At 33.0% G+C, this 14,767-nt stretch overlaps 1 protein-coding gene across 2 annotated transcripts in view; it reads left to right on the forward strand.

The window, feature by feature from the left end:
• The window catches only part of LOC124353990, a 90,575-nt gene that overhangs the window by 48,750 nt on the left and 27,058 nt on the right, over positions 1-14,767 (forward strand). For both annotated transcript variants that reach the window (XM_046804095.1, XM_046804096.1), the window contains exon 5: positions 13,336-13,553. In XM_046804095.1, the coding sequence (XP_046660051.1) occupies positions 13,336-13,553 (218 nt within the window). The remainder of the gene's footprint in view (positions 1-13,335; positions 13,554-14,767) is intronic.

The raw sequence follows: 14,767 nt of genomic DNA on the forward strand, positions 1-14,767 counted from the left end.
CTTCTAGATATGCCAAATGATCCAATGTTAATTATAGGAGATATCAACATTTGTACTTTAAAGGACTCTGGGTCTGGGCAAAACTATATTGATATGTATTCGTCGTATGGTTTTGAGAATTATGTTAATGAACCAACCAGAGTATTTAAAAAATAGTTACTCATGTCTTGATCATGTATTGGTTCGTAATTCTAAGCCGATTGATATTAATTGCCATGTTTTGAAGACAACTATTACTTGACCATTATGCTTTAAAAAATAGAAATTTTAAATACAAACATAAAAATAAATAATTGCAACCAAAATAGATTTTGTAGGGTAGTTGATTACAACCTGCTGCGGAAGAAATTGATTCAGGTGGATTGGCAGTCTGCTTATGAACATACTGATATAAATGCTGCTGTTGCTTCATTCTATGATATTTATAATTTATGTTACAATGATTCATGTAAATTAAAAAAATTAAATAGTAAAAACAGAAAGCGTAGTCCTTGGATAAATGATTACTTGATTGGCTTGGTTAACAGAAAGAATGACCTATATAAATTGTGTTTCTGGTAACGGGAATGATAATAATAATTTACTACAATATAAAGAATTTTCAAAATTTGTCCGTAATAAATTAAGAAAAGCCAAATTAGATTATTATTCGTCTTTGATTGACGGAAACACAGGTAACACAAAGAAATATTGGCAAAATGTTAGAAATATTATGAAGAAAAATAAATCCAGTATAAAACATGTGTACAATGTGAAGATTCAATGGTTAGGGTAAGTGGTTAATGAGAGATTTGTGGCTGACAGTTTCAATGATTATTATGTGAATGTTACTACACATTTGAGGGAGCAGAATTTTGGCTGTGATATGTTTGTATGTGATAAGCCTGATAATTGTGATGATAATATAGTTACTTGCAATCGTTTTCTGTAACTTATGACGGCATTCTTGAAGTTATAAATAAAATGCAGAATAAAAAAAAGTTGTGGCGTGGATGGAATAAAGTATACTAACTATTAAAAAAAATATAGATATATTTCTCCCACTTCTTTTTAATATTTACAGCAAGTCACTAGAACAGGGTGTATTTCCAGAAGTATTTAAAATTGCTTGTGTTATTCCCATTTTTAAAATCAGGGAATCCCTCACAAATTTCCTCGTATAGACCGATCTCATTGATTAATACAGTAAGCAAAGATTTTTGAAAGTAATAGTTAAAGACCAGATTCTGGATTAATTTTTTATGTAGAAATTTGTTTTCAAGTCAACAATTTTGGATTTTTACCAGGCAGAGGAACAGACTTAGCCATTGAAAATCATGTTAAATGTATAGCGGATTCAATTAATAAAAATAAAAAGGTTTTATCTATTTATTTAGATTTTCAGAAGGCTTTTGACTTAGTGGATATTGATAATACTGTTAATAAAATTAAAGTGTATGGAATCGGTGGCGATGCATTCAAGTGGCTTAAATCTTTTTGTAAATGTAGGGGCGCAGGTAGTGAAAGTTGGTGGTGTGCATAGTGGTAAATTAAATTTAAGACACGGAATTGCACAGGGGGGAGTATTGGGCCCCCTCATGTTTATTATATTTATAAATGAGTTACTATGTATTCCGCTAAACTCCTCAATATTTTGCATATGCTGATGACACGGGCCATAGTTTTGCTCTGCTTATGACAGAAGCACCCTGAAACATAAAGTATCTCAGGACTTGTCTGTTATTTCCAGGTGGCTAGCTCAGAATAAGTTAATTATAAACAGTAGCAAGTCCAAGTGTTTTATTATTTTATGACAGAGATACAAAGTGTGAGGAATTGCAAACAGAGAATGATTTTTGTTGTCATAAGCATTTGTGTCTGTATGGGTGTGTGTTGTGAGAGGATTGAAGTTGTAAATAGTGTGAAATACCTAGGATTAGTAATTGAATAGAAAATTTAAAATGGGACTGTTATGCAAATTATCTTATCGGCCAAACTAAGAAAAATTAATTACTCACTGTATCATATGAGGGGATTTCTAAAACCACAGCATTTGAAGAATCATATACTTCTTCATGGTTTGAAAGTACGATGAAAATACGGGATTATCCATTATGGTGCTACTTATTGAAACAATTTTGAAACAGGTAATATTATTACAAAGGTTTGCAGTACGTAATGTGTACCATCTAAAAAAATTTGATAGCGTTTCAACATCTCTTCAAACAAGAAAATATTCTGACCTTTTCTCAGTTATACAAATTGAGCTCAATTATGTATATTAGAAAGAATATGGAGAGATATAAGTTGAGAACATGTCCTGTGAGTACTCGCTTATCTAAATGTGATTGCTATTGAGACTCCCATTTATTTCAAAGAGATTAGAGGAAGGAAACAGTTTTGTTATTCAGGAATAAAATGTTTTAATGAATTTGTATCACATTTTGGAAATTATATATTAATGGAACGGAAACCTAAATTCAAAATGAAAGTTTTAGAATATATTAACATTGGATCATAATGGACTGACTGTGTAATATGTATGTATGTATATATGTGATATGATATGTATATATATATATGTGTATGTTGTGTGTGTATATGTATATAATTTATATTTATTTATATAATATGATTTGTACTATCTAATAATTTTTTTATATTTGTTAAATATAGATTTTATAGATTGTTAAATATGTATTGTTTTATAGATTTTTTATATAGATTTAATATTAACAGAAAATCATGTTTCCTGAATGTATTTATATAGAATTGTATGTGTTTTTCCTGTTTATTTATTTATTATTTTATTTATGTGTTATTTATAATGTTGATTATGTTGTTTATGTCATTACAGATTTTTTGCTGGTTTTGTTAAAGAAAGTATTTGTTGTTATTGTAATGGAATTGGAGGTTGTGGAATCTGTTAGTATTGATAATATTCACTGTTTATTTAGTTTGTAAGGTTGTAATTGTGGGTTTGAGTTGTGGAATGGTAGCTGCACCAGTAAATAAAGGACTGTAAAGGACTAATTGCCAACGATGCAAAAGACAATATAAAATTAAATGAAACAATGTTTTTCCATTTCGCACGTGCTATACATAGCACATGAAATGTATGTATTGTACTGTACTGAACTGAATACAAATAAAGAATTTTTGAACTTGAACTTGAACTTTTGAACTTGAACACACACACACACACACACAACACCACACACACACACACACACACACACACACACACACACACACACACACACACACACACACACACACACACACACACACACACACACACACACACACACACACACACACACACACACACACACACACACACACACACACACACACACACACACACACACACCACACACACACACACACACACACACACACACACACACACACACACACACACACACACACACACCCACACACACACCACCACACACACACACACACACACACACACACACACACACACACACACACACACACACACACACACACATCACACACACACACACACACACACACATAAATACAAACTAGCTGTTTCCCGCGGCTTCGCACGCTTTTCGTAAGTTTTGCCCGCGTATGAGCATTTCTGGTTGAAGTAAATTATATTTCCAACCCCGATGTAGATTTTACCTTGATGTCACGATCAAGAAAATATGTCAAAAATGTATTTTACATGCATAATGTATTTTTATTTACAAAGTGGTCTACCACTCAACCTTTAAGTTCAACCAAAAATTTAGTTTAGACAATTATACAATCATAACTTAGCGCCTTCAAATAGTGTTTTCACTGTTTAATATACGTATCTAGTCTCGTAATTGCAGGTTATAATGTGCAGGCGCTTTGAAAACTTTTCTTCATTTTATTCGTTTATATTCACGACATAAGCGAATAATTCAGATAATAACTATCCTATCTTCTAAGTTAGACTAAATTAACGGATACATGTGAAATTTGATTGAAATTGGTTCAGTCGTTTTGGAGTTTATTGGCAACATACATCGTGACTCAAGATTTTTATATATATACTAGCAGTTACCCGCGGCTTCGCACGCATTTTCATGTTGAAAACTCGGACAGTAAATATATTCATGTATTCTTTATCTATGACATAATAAACACTCCTGAGATAATCGATAGTCATTCAAATCTATTCCAATTTCCTAATCTATTTTTAGATTTAAGTTTAAAGAATTTGGGGTCCTGAAGTCGTAAAAAGAAACAGTTTTTATAAGATTCGTATTCCCTCCAACATTCCATGATAATTTACTGAAGTGCTCCTACGATTTCAGTAACAATAAGAGTTAGCCGTTTTACCCCAATGACGAAAGTGTATCGTCCAACTAAAAAAGTTGCTGCGGTCGTTATGAGTCTGTTCTGGTCGTTTAAATTCACCCCCCGGTCTAATCTATTTACAGTTCCACAATTGCTTTTAATGCTGTTGCACTAACCAAAACAACTGTCTCATATGTTGGTTTCGGGTTCTAACTTAGGTTAAATTTTGATGATTAAGTCATTTTGATATTTTTTACCGATCACTAAATATGTATTAGGGGTGTATATGCTTAAAGTATTAGGGCAAGAGTATGTTATCTCCATTTGCTTTTCAATAACTACAGTAAAAAGGCCATACACTAAAATTTAAATGTAAAACGCATGTTTCTGCCTCTTTGATGAACTTCAGCTGAAAGTGTTTAACAGACGTTAAGTATCAGTTAAATTTATATTACGTGTCGTAGCGCAATCTGCCGAATCCAATGTAAAAACACTCCAATAGCAACAACAATTTGTAAATAAAAATGTAATTAAATAGACTATTTAAATAGGACCAAATTGTGAATATATAAACCATTCTCGAATCCCCTTCAACACACAGACAAAATATATATATCTTGTGTTCGTGTGTAAGTGACTGAACTCCTAAACGACTGGACCGATTTTGATGATGATATATGTCCCGCGGCTTCGCACGCTTTTCGTAAGTTTTGCCCGCATATGAGCATTTCTGGTTGAAGTAAATTATATTTCCAACCCCGATGTAGATTTTACCTTGATGTCACGATCAAGAAAATATGTCAAAAATGTATTGTACATGCATAATGTATTTTATTACAAAGTGGTCTACCACTCAACCTTTAAGTTCAACCAAAAATTTAGTTTAGACAATTATACATCATAACTTAGCGCCTTCAAATAGTGTTTCACTGTTTAATATACGTATCTATCTCGTAATTGCAGGTTATAATGTGCAGGCGCTTTGAAAAACTTTTCTTCATTTTATTTCGTTTATATTCACGACATAAGCGAATAATTCAGATAATAACTATCCTATCTTCTAAGTTAGACTAAATTACGGATACATGTGAAATTTGATTGAAATTGGTTCAGTCGTTTTGGAGTTTATTGGCAACATACATCGTGACTCAAGATTTTTTATATATATAAGATATATATATCTTTCTTTGTGTAAGTGTATGAATTACCGGACTTTCATCTAAACCATTTTTCATATTATAAATTTTTATTATTTCTGTAGATTGTATGCACTACTATGAATATACGTAGTTAACTTCTTAAAATATTAATTATGTATAACATATTCTGGAGAGAGTAGTGTTAGATTGTGGTGGGTAATGTAATAATGACTTTAAAATGGGTTTGAACCGATCCTTTTGTCTCTCCTAAAGTACAAGAATTTTAGTGCATATTATTTTATTAGAAGAGTAACACACGTAAAAACTGTATTTCTGTGAACATAATAATTTACAAAACCAATTAACCATAAAATGTAGATATAATCTAGTACAATTACACGTATCGTGGCACCGACGACAGAGAGCAAAGGTTAGTGGAGATATCAGCTGTAACTGTACTTGTGACAGCGGCGATAAGTCCTGCCAGCACTCGACATATCCAGCGATAAATAAATTGCTCGCAGAGGATTGGTGACACAGTCCTGTTTTGATATCAATCAGACAATTGTGTCAAGGAGTTTATAGGGTCCATACCGCCTCTTTAGGGCCCTCATGACATTTATAGGACCCGTACCCACGTACCTTGGCAACCGCGCTGTTCCGTCCTACACCATTCTCCCCGCGTGGCGCCTCGGCGAGCAAGGTTCCGCATTGTAATCGATCTATTAACAACCTCCTCGTTATTTATAAATTTCGCGCTTACTGTTCTGCTTACAACTATTGTGTAATCGATGTCTATGACGAAATGTATTTCAACTGCGATTTAACAGAATGTACCTGTAAATCTAAATAAACAGGTTAAGTATGGGGTACAGTACAAGTTGTAAACCGTCCTTTACCGATAGATGCATTTGTAATTTGTATACTTATACCTAACAAACAGTATTTACTTGCTATACATTGGAGGAATAGACGAACTTTTAATGTGAATTGACGGGAATGTGTCTCGTGGGGACACAAAATATTTTAAAAGACTAAATTCTTATCTCACCTCTGACACATAAATGTTCTTTCATGCTTAACTTTAACAATGAACCCTTTACAATTTATTTCAAGGAATTGGGTAAATAAACCCGCTATGAATACTTATATTTTCTTTTGATTTTGTTTCCAAAGCTGTGTATTTTTCTTTGTCGATAGTGCATTACAAATCCATATTAAAATATTAAACCATAGTAAAATTGCTGATTCTGTTAATTATATGGTGATATTTCTCTTAAATGGAACGAAACTGGTGAAAACTGTAGGAAACGTAAGTAAGCATTAGGTAAATCCTTGAGCAATGTCACAAACACGTAATATATACACATAGACCACATTTGTACATTGTTATAATCGAGTTGAACTTGCGATTTCTTTCAGTCACTCTACTTTTTTCACAAATAATTTAAAAATCGATAGTAATTTATTGCAAGGGCACTTTTCCTTAACATGCAGCACCTGACCTACAGTTTACAAGAGGCCTAGTGCTGAACAACAATCGATTAGTGGGTAGAGGCGCCTGACTCTAGATCGATCTGTGATAAGTACTACATTCTCCGCGAACACAATAGCACAGCGCCCACTACCAAAAACGTTCGGTCCACACCCATCGACCAGCGGGTTATTGTGGTAGAGGACAGAGGAAAGGCAGAACGGAACACGAGTCTGTTACCATGACATACAGAACGTTGGAAATGGACAGATTTTGGTAGTCGTTTAGTCACAGGCAATAGATGAGTTTAGGAAATTATAACAAACAATCATTTATATTTAAGGATGTAGGAGTAAACTGAAACACTGAGTTAAAGATATCATGTTTCTAACAAAGTAGACTAATTTAAAATAGGTACAGTATGAGACCATACAATTTTTTCCCCACTAAAAAAATAGGGCTATGATCATCCTGAAGAGGTGCGTTTATTTTATGGAAGTGAGTGTGCGTGCATTCTAAGGAAGTAGAGATATGGTTATTCTAATCAGCTAAGGTTAAACTTACTGCACATATTCTAACTCGTAGGTGTAGGCTTATTGTATGAATTAGTGTACACGGCCATTCTAGCGATGTAAACCTAACATTCTTGATATGGAGGTGATGATTTTCAAGCAAAAAAGGTAACCTAATTTTAAGAAAGTAGCCATACGAATTTCGTAATGGAGTAAGAACATGTGCACCATGTTTAACTAGGAATATACAAACACTCATTCTATATAAATAGGGATACTGTCATTCTAACGAGACAGGCAATGCCGATCTTATCTTTTGGACATAATGGTATGACGATTTTAGCGTGGTAGGAGTTTTCCCATTGTAAGGAAGAAAAAGTACATTGTATTTTCAAATGAGTTATAAATAATATTTTATTCTTTATCGAGCTTTGCTGAATGTCAATGATCTTATCCAATTTCCCACAAGTAAACATAAAATGGATTCGTCTAAGGAGTAGAGCTGATGTATATCTCATACAAAATAACCGAATGTTTATGATTTTAATATAGCAGCTTAGTAGGCATTGAAAAACAAACCAAGGCACTGTGTCAGTCATTAGAAATTGCTGGAGATTTTGTAGGGGTTGGGGCTAGGTGACGGAGCTGTGAGATGGCTAGGCTCATATCATTCTCAGCAAGAACAGTGGTGTGGAGGCTATGAACCAGCGATCGGACTGGCATCTACTCTCGCATGGAGTACCACAAGTGAACCTATTCTCTACAATCTTTACATTAACAATCTGCCGAAATTAGTCAATTACCAAACAAATCACAATGTTGATGCATTGTTGCTGTTGCAGATGGCATTGAAAATATAGAAGTTAACAGTAATTTAGTTCTGACAGACATATTTAAATTCTTAAATAACAGAATTTTACATTTTAACTTATAAAAAAATTGTTTCATTGAGTTCTCTCACGTTCAAAAGTCAGATTATCAATGCATACATATTCATGAGGAATTGGTAACTCAGGCTCCTATTGTAAAATATCTTGGAATTCATACTGATGAATTTTTAAGGCAGGAGGCTCATGTGAATGTTGTGTGTAACTCGTTGGCTTCATCAATATTTTTGCTCTCACAGTATGCAAAATATAGAAATCTAAAAGAGATAGAAAAATATATTTTAAATTGTGACATATTATCACGACTAGATACAGTGAAGAATAATACACTGGAAAGTACGTATTAAACGTTGGTGGCAAGATCTGATTTCAGCATAATCTTTCATTGATCTACACTCCATACCTCACTGGACCCTTTTATTATTCAAAAATTGCTGTTAAACCTAATTCAGTGATAAAAAAGTGAATGTATCTTGTGGCAAGATATCTCTAGATATCATAGGGCAAATAGAGGGTAGGGTATAATAAATGAGTGTGACATAGGTTCCTTAAAATTATTAATTATCTCCTTTCACATAGAGTATTACCTGTAGCTCTGAAGGTAATCTTTTTCCGCTTGCTAAAGTTCATATGAATATCGTGTATACCACTAGCAGCGATTCCCCTAACTATTTAGGAGATGAGCGGTCAAACTAGTTTAATAATATCCTGAGCTAATAAAATGTTATTAACGTATACCAATCGTTGATTACAGTTATATACAAGGTAAAAGCACGGCACTCTACGTCTCGCGTAATAGGTTTCGCTAAGGTTGCTAGCAAACCTTCTAGCTTATAGCTCATTTCATTCTCGTGGTGCTCTACGTTCAGATGGCAGAAAATACACACATCATACAGAAATCTAATCCTGGCAAACAAAATAAAACTGTGTAAACCTACTGTGTGGTATCCTTCAATAAATCTCAGCAAAATTCCATACTTGGACATGAACTATCACAGGTGTTTTTATTTGTCTAGATGTAGAAACAAAGTTTCATGAAATTTAAAGTCTTCAAATTATCTTTATCGAAATATCAGCTATTTCAACATCTTTTCTTGAATTCAATTGAAAAAGTGTAAGATTTTCATCCAGCTGATGGTGTAGGATTAAAACTACACCAAACAAGAGAGGGTGATTTTTTTATGTTTATGTTTATGTGATTTTTCGTCCAACTCCAGGACAAATATCAATTATTAAAAACTTAATCTGACAGAGATAATATTGCTAATCTTATAATCATCATTGTGACACAAATATGACGTCCACTCAACTACCTCCCCCCTGCCTGTCTTATCAATCACGATCAGAAGGGGACGCTGACAAATCGAATTAATGGTTACAGTTATGCTAATTCCCTCTATCTATTGCGAAACCTGGATCACCTGTCGAGACAATCAGCTGACTAATGAATGAAACAGCTGATTTGTCCTTCAACGTGCCAGTTTGAGGTTATGTTCGGTCCGGGGTCATAACCTGAAGTTGGTATGATAAACCAACATTTCTCTGTATTCGATTGTTTTGGCTTTCATTTATGGAATCTCATTAAAAACTATTGTTTTAGCGCTGTTTTCTTATTTACTTGAATGCATATTTAGCTAGAAATACATTTTTAACATTTTGTTAGTTTCGATCACAGTTAATGCAATTTAATAATTAAGATAGTTAACGTTATTTAACAGATAAATCAGCAAGTTAAACATACTAATGCAATACAAGACTTGTAATATTTTTAGTATGAAATAAAATGTGTTGCTCTTTGTTGAATGTTTTATTTTTGCTGTCATGGTTTTATTTATGACACATCCTTGTAAATTTCGTTGTAAAGTTTATGCTATAACGTTTTCAAATCAACATCTACAATATTCAATATTCAATGTTTTAATTTATGCTAAACTTCCATTAATTGTTTATATGTTCTTGTGATCTGCCGTGTTTTTAATATTATAAAGGTTAAACATATTTTTAATGCATTAAAAATCATCCCCTGGAAATTAAGTAACATACAATCTTCATTAGATTAGCACCACCATGATTGCTACATTTTTAACTTTATAACTATGGGTAAACTTAAGTACAAGCAAATTTTTTCCAAATGAATAAAGTCGAAGAAATGTAAACATTTTATACATTTAGGAATATTAAATAAACCAATGAAACGAAACATTTCTCTCATTTTGAGGCAATACTATTTAAGCTTAAAATGAATCTCGAACGGATATTTAATGTAATACATATGTTAGCACACAGCAGAGCATTAATCACAAAATAAACCTGTTGAGTTTACAAAGCACATTCAAATTAGCAAATTGGTTTTCAACCCGAACGCTCGAGCTAATTACAAATTGAGATAATGTGATGCAAAATTCCACAGTAAACAATGAGGTTATGCTTGTATTTCTTCGCCATCCCACTGCCACCTTGATTTGGCAATGCCACCACGCCTCTTGTGGCCAATTTCACAACTTGAGCTAATGACGACGACGTATTTGGGAGGCTGTGTTATTAGCTGTTCATTATTACCAGTTCTCGTCCTGTGTTCCCCCGACCAGTCACTTGGATTAACCGTAATTCTCCTTGGAGAGTATGTCTACAACTGTGGTATTATCTTTTAAATGGCGACTTTAATATTCTACTTTTAAATGTGTTTCTTTTACTAATAATGGTCACGCATTAAAGCAACACGTACAGTATACTCTTGAAAAGAAATTTACTAATAACCTGTGTTAAATTTATGTAGGTTATCACATAAACAGTTAAGCAAAATCTTTGTTTTAATCATTTTAATTTCTTTAAATTCGTTAGCTAAGTTCAAGTAGATAACTTTAAAGAACTTTTAAAATTGTTTTTTTAAATTTAGAATTCGAGGGTAAAGTACGAATAAATATGATAAGTTCATCGAAAAAATCAAATTCCTTCAATAAACTTAAGTCAAGATATATATTTTGTTTTCTTGTTAAGGGCACCTGAAGCGTATCTGTTGTAATATTTTATTTTTGTAAGACAGTGTGGTGGTCGATCCGATTAGCACAGCATGAGCACAATACAGTACAGTACACCAACATAATTTGAACAGTCTAGTAATAAAGATAAGTATGCAGCGTAGCATTACACCTGTGATACGATCAAACTGATTTCCATTCAAACACATTATCATTGAGTCAACTCTGCACGCAATACATTCGCATAACCACATACAACAATTACACCTGCGGTCAGTTTCGTCACCAGTGTACTTGTCACAAATACCTAACACATATTTGCATTTGCACAACCATCATTACTATTTCTGAATCAAATACGTATTTCGGTGGTAAATGTAAATAAGTACCGGTAATTTAAGAGAATTTTCTTGTTTTTACGTTGGTTCGGTATTGATATTTCGGAAATCATTCTTAAATGCCGTTATTGGCTGGAATCAGTCCCAAATGTAGTATTAGGAGATATTCTGATTGACTAAATCTCGACGTACAAGACAACCTCTAATGTGGCATGTATTGAAGTAGTGACAAGTGGGGTAATAACAAGTCACATTCGCTGCATACAAATACCTTCTGACGTGAGTGTTCAGGTAGACAAAGATGTTCTAACATCAATAATGAATTGGAAATAACTGTTATCCGTCATTAATTTAATATATAAAGATTGATGGCACTTAACGTGTCAAAAGAAAAAGGGATGGTTATATCAAAGCATTTTAGAACAAACCTAAACCGTTTTCAGTTGTTACAATAACAGTAGCCGTGCGAGTGATTGGTTTCATAAATCAGTTATATGCTTATAACCATGTATTTTTTTAAGGTGGGGAATCAAATTCTTCAAAGTAATACATTATAGTTCCAGTCATTATTACACATAGGCTACTTTGTTTGCAATTTTCGGAAATATTAAAACATATTCCATTTGTTATCAATATGATGATTGCATTAGAAAACTGAATACACTGCACGTACGTTTAATACGAAAATGTGAATTCACAATATTTGTCTTTTAATCGTATACAAATTGAGCTCATCTATAGTTTTCTTATCCTTCATAATAACACCTCATTTACCTGTGGCTGAAACATTCTTCCTATAATGACGAAGCAAGTCACTCAGTGGAGCAATGTTCCTTCTTTACTGTGTTTCGTCTTCCTGTCTATCCGGCCCGATTATTCTACAATCCTTTGTTTCACTTTCTACACGTCCTTTGTTCCATTAATGTCGTTGTCTTGTTCACTTTGTCGAACCTTGAGAGTAAGTGATTTTTCTACAGTCAACACATTCCTTTAGGCTTAATGTTCGCCTTTTTACACGACTTTTGAAACTTAACTTAAAACTCAGACAATACTATAAACAACTATTGATTTTTTTTCCTGTGTCTAGATTGTACGCATAATTTAATTAATACGTTAACTTTATGAAATCTTTTTGAACAATTATACAATAATTGAATATATAACCATATAATCGTGGACCTCAATTATGTAACCGATTTCCGATAAGCAAAGATTTCTTCTTTTAATACTAGACTTGCAAGACTTAAAAAAATTCTTCTTTTAGTTATATTTTCGGACTTTTCTTTACTGAATGTCTGGTTTATCTAAGTAGGACTTTATTTTTCTTAAATTTAGGTTTTAAACTTAATTATTTCTAATCTTTTCTAACGCATTTATAACAGTCAGAAACGCATATGTTGTGTTATTTATTACCTAGTCAAGTTCTCAATAAATGGACATATTTAAAAACTGGCATTAAACTATCAGCAATCGAAATATTATTAGTATTAGTTATATTATAATAATTTAACATTTTTGTTTTCTCGCTTGGATACCATGATGTGAGAGATAAACAATTATTCCATAAGGATATAAAAACTATAGTAGATCAGAAGCGAACTATGATATGAGATGTAATAAAGAGGTAATGTCCTTATCAGCTTCAGATTTTCTCTAATATATATTTACTTCTTGGATATATTTGTATATACAAAAATTACCCTGTTCATCATATCTCTCCTTGCAGAGCTCGTGAAGGCTGCTCACCGTTTACAAGAAACCAACCCTTCGCTGAAGCTGATCCTCCAAGCCTCAGAGTCGGCTGAAGTAGCCCTCAAGAGACGAGGAGGCTACGCTCGAGCCGTCTCTGGAGCTGTGAGCAAGTGCGGACTGGACGGTGTGGAAGTGGCACTGCGCTGGGGAAAACAGACCGCCGGGAAGGTCCAGCTGGCAGACTTCGTTCAGGTAATGACAGATTTTGGGTTGGAACTTTGTCATCGTTGTAACAGAATGTACACACATAAACTATCAACAGTTTAATAACGGAGTATCTTTCTTGGGGTCCTTCTAATTTCATCCCTCCTAGAATGCAATCAGTTTTCAATTTGAAAAATATTCTGAATTTCGGTTACATAAATGTAGGATGTTTTTTTTCTGAAAACAGGACATTTTTATCAATCAACGAGTAGGTGTTGCCATTTGAAACTGGGTTTAAGACTATCTTATAATCAGGCAAACCATGCTTGTAGACAATCGTGTAGGTATTTTTCTTTTATTCAGTGTTCTTGAATTCACTTATTTAAACCTTGAATTAAATAATACTTTAATACGGACTTTTGCTGTTACTAAAGGTTAAAAATAGTTGTTAATTTGTACATCACAATTTCAATATCAAAATAAGAGCTCAAATATTAGTGATTATAATTTAATTTAATTAATCCCAATACACTCCAATGTAACACCATATAGAACACAACCCGCTTTGATTAGTAGCCAAGAGTCAGCGCACAACAATAAATTACAGCAATTCAACTATATAAATTAGGCTAAGCCTTCATAAGAAAACATTGACGCTTAAGATGACAACTGTTTTACGTCCCTAACCAAATTGTGGTTGTCGAGTAATTGAATGTTGAATATTGTGTAGACACTGATTCGGTCGACCAAATTTAATATCTATGAGCCAATTTTTTGCACAAGAATATGAGGTGAACATTATATGAAAGGGCTATCATAAAAAATAGTTTTTATTTTTTAAAGAAAGGTATAAAGATTACTGTTGGCAAATTCCAACTCAGATACAAATTATTTTTAGTTGCAGCCGTGCTACATTCTTATGATTTTAACCTAGTGCCTGACCATTCATGGAATATGTCATTTGGTGTTTCAAAAATGACTGCAATATATTTTATTTTATTTTTCTTACATCATGAATGCCTTCAATATTGTAAGAAACTATACTTACTCTTACATATTTCCCGACTCCCCCTTGGGCATTCTCAAAGAAAATAAAGAGGCATTGACAGGCAATTTACTTATGTAAGTCAAACAGTTAAACACCGAAAATAATTTTTATGGAACTTTCCAACAAATGCATTGTAAATATTATCAGTAGAGTGAATAATTGTATTCGTCTTTATAAGAAAGAGCTTACGAATGTTACTGTTAATGAAAACTCA

This window comes from Homalodisca vitripennis, chromosome 2 (genome assembly GCF_021130785.1).
Source record: "Homalodisca vitripennis isolate AUS2020 chromosome 2, UT_GWSS_2.1, whole genome shotgun sequence".
Lineage (NCBI taxonomy): Eukaryota > Metazoa > Arthropoda > Insecta > Hemiptera > Cicadellidae > Homalodisca > Homalodisca vitripennis.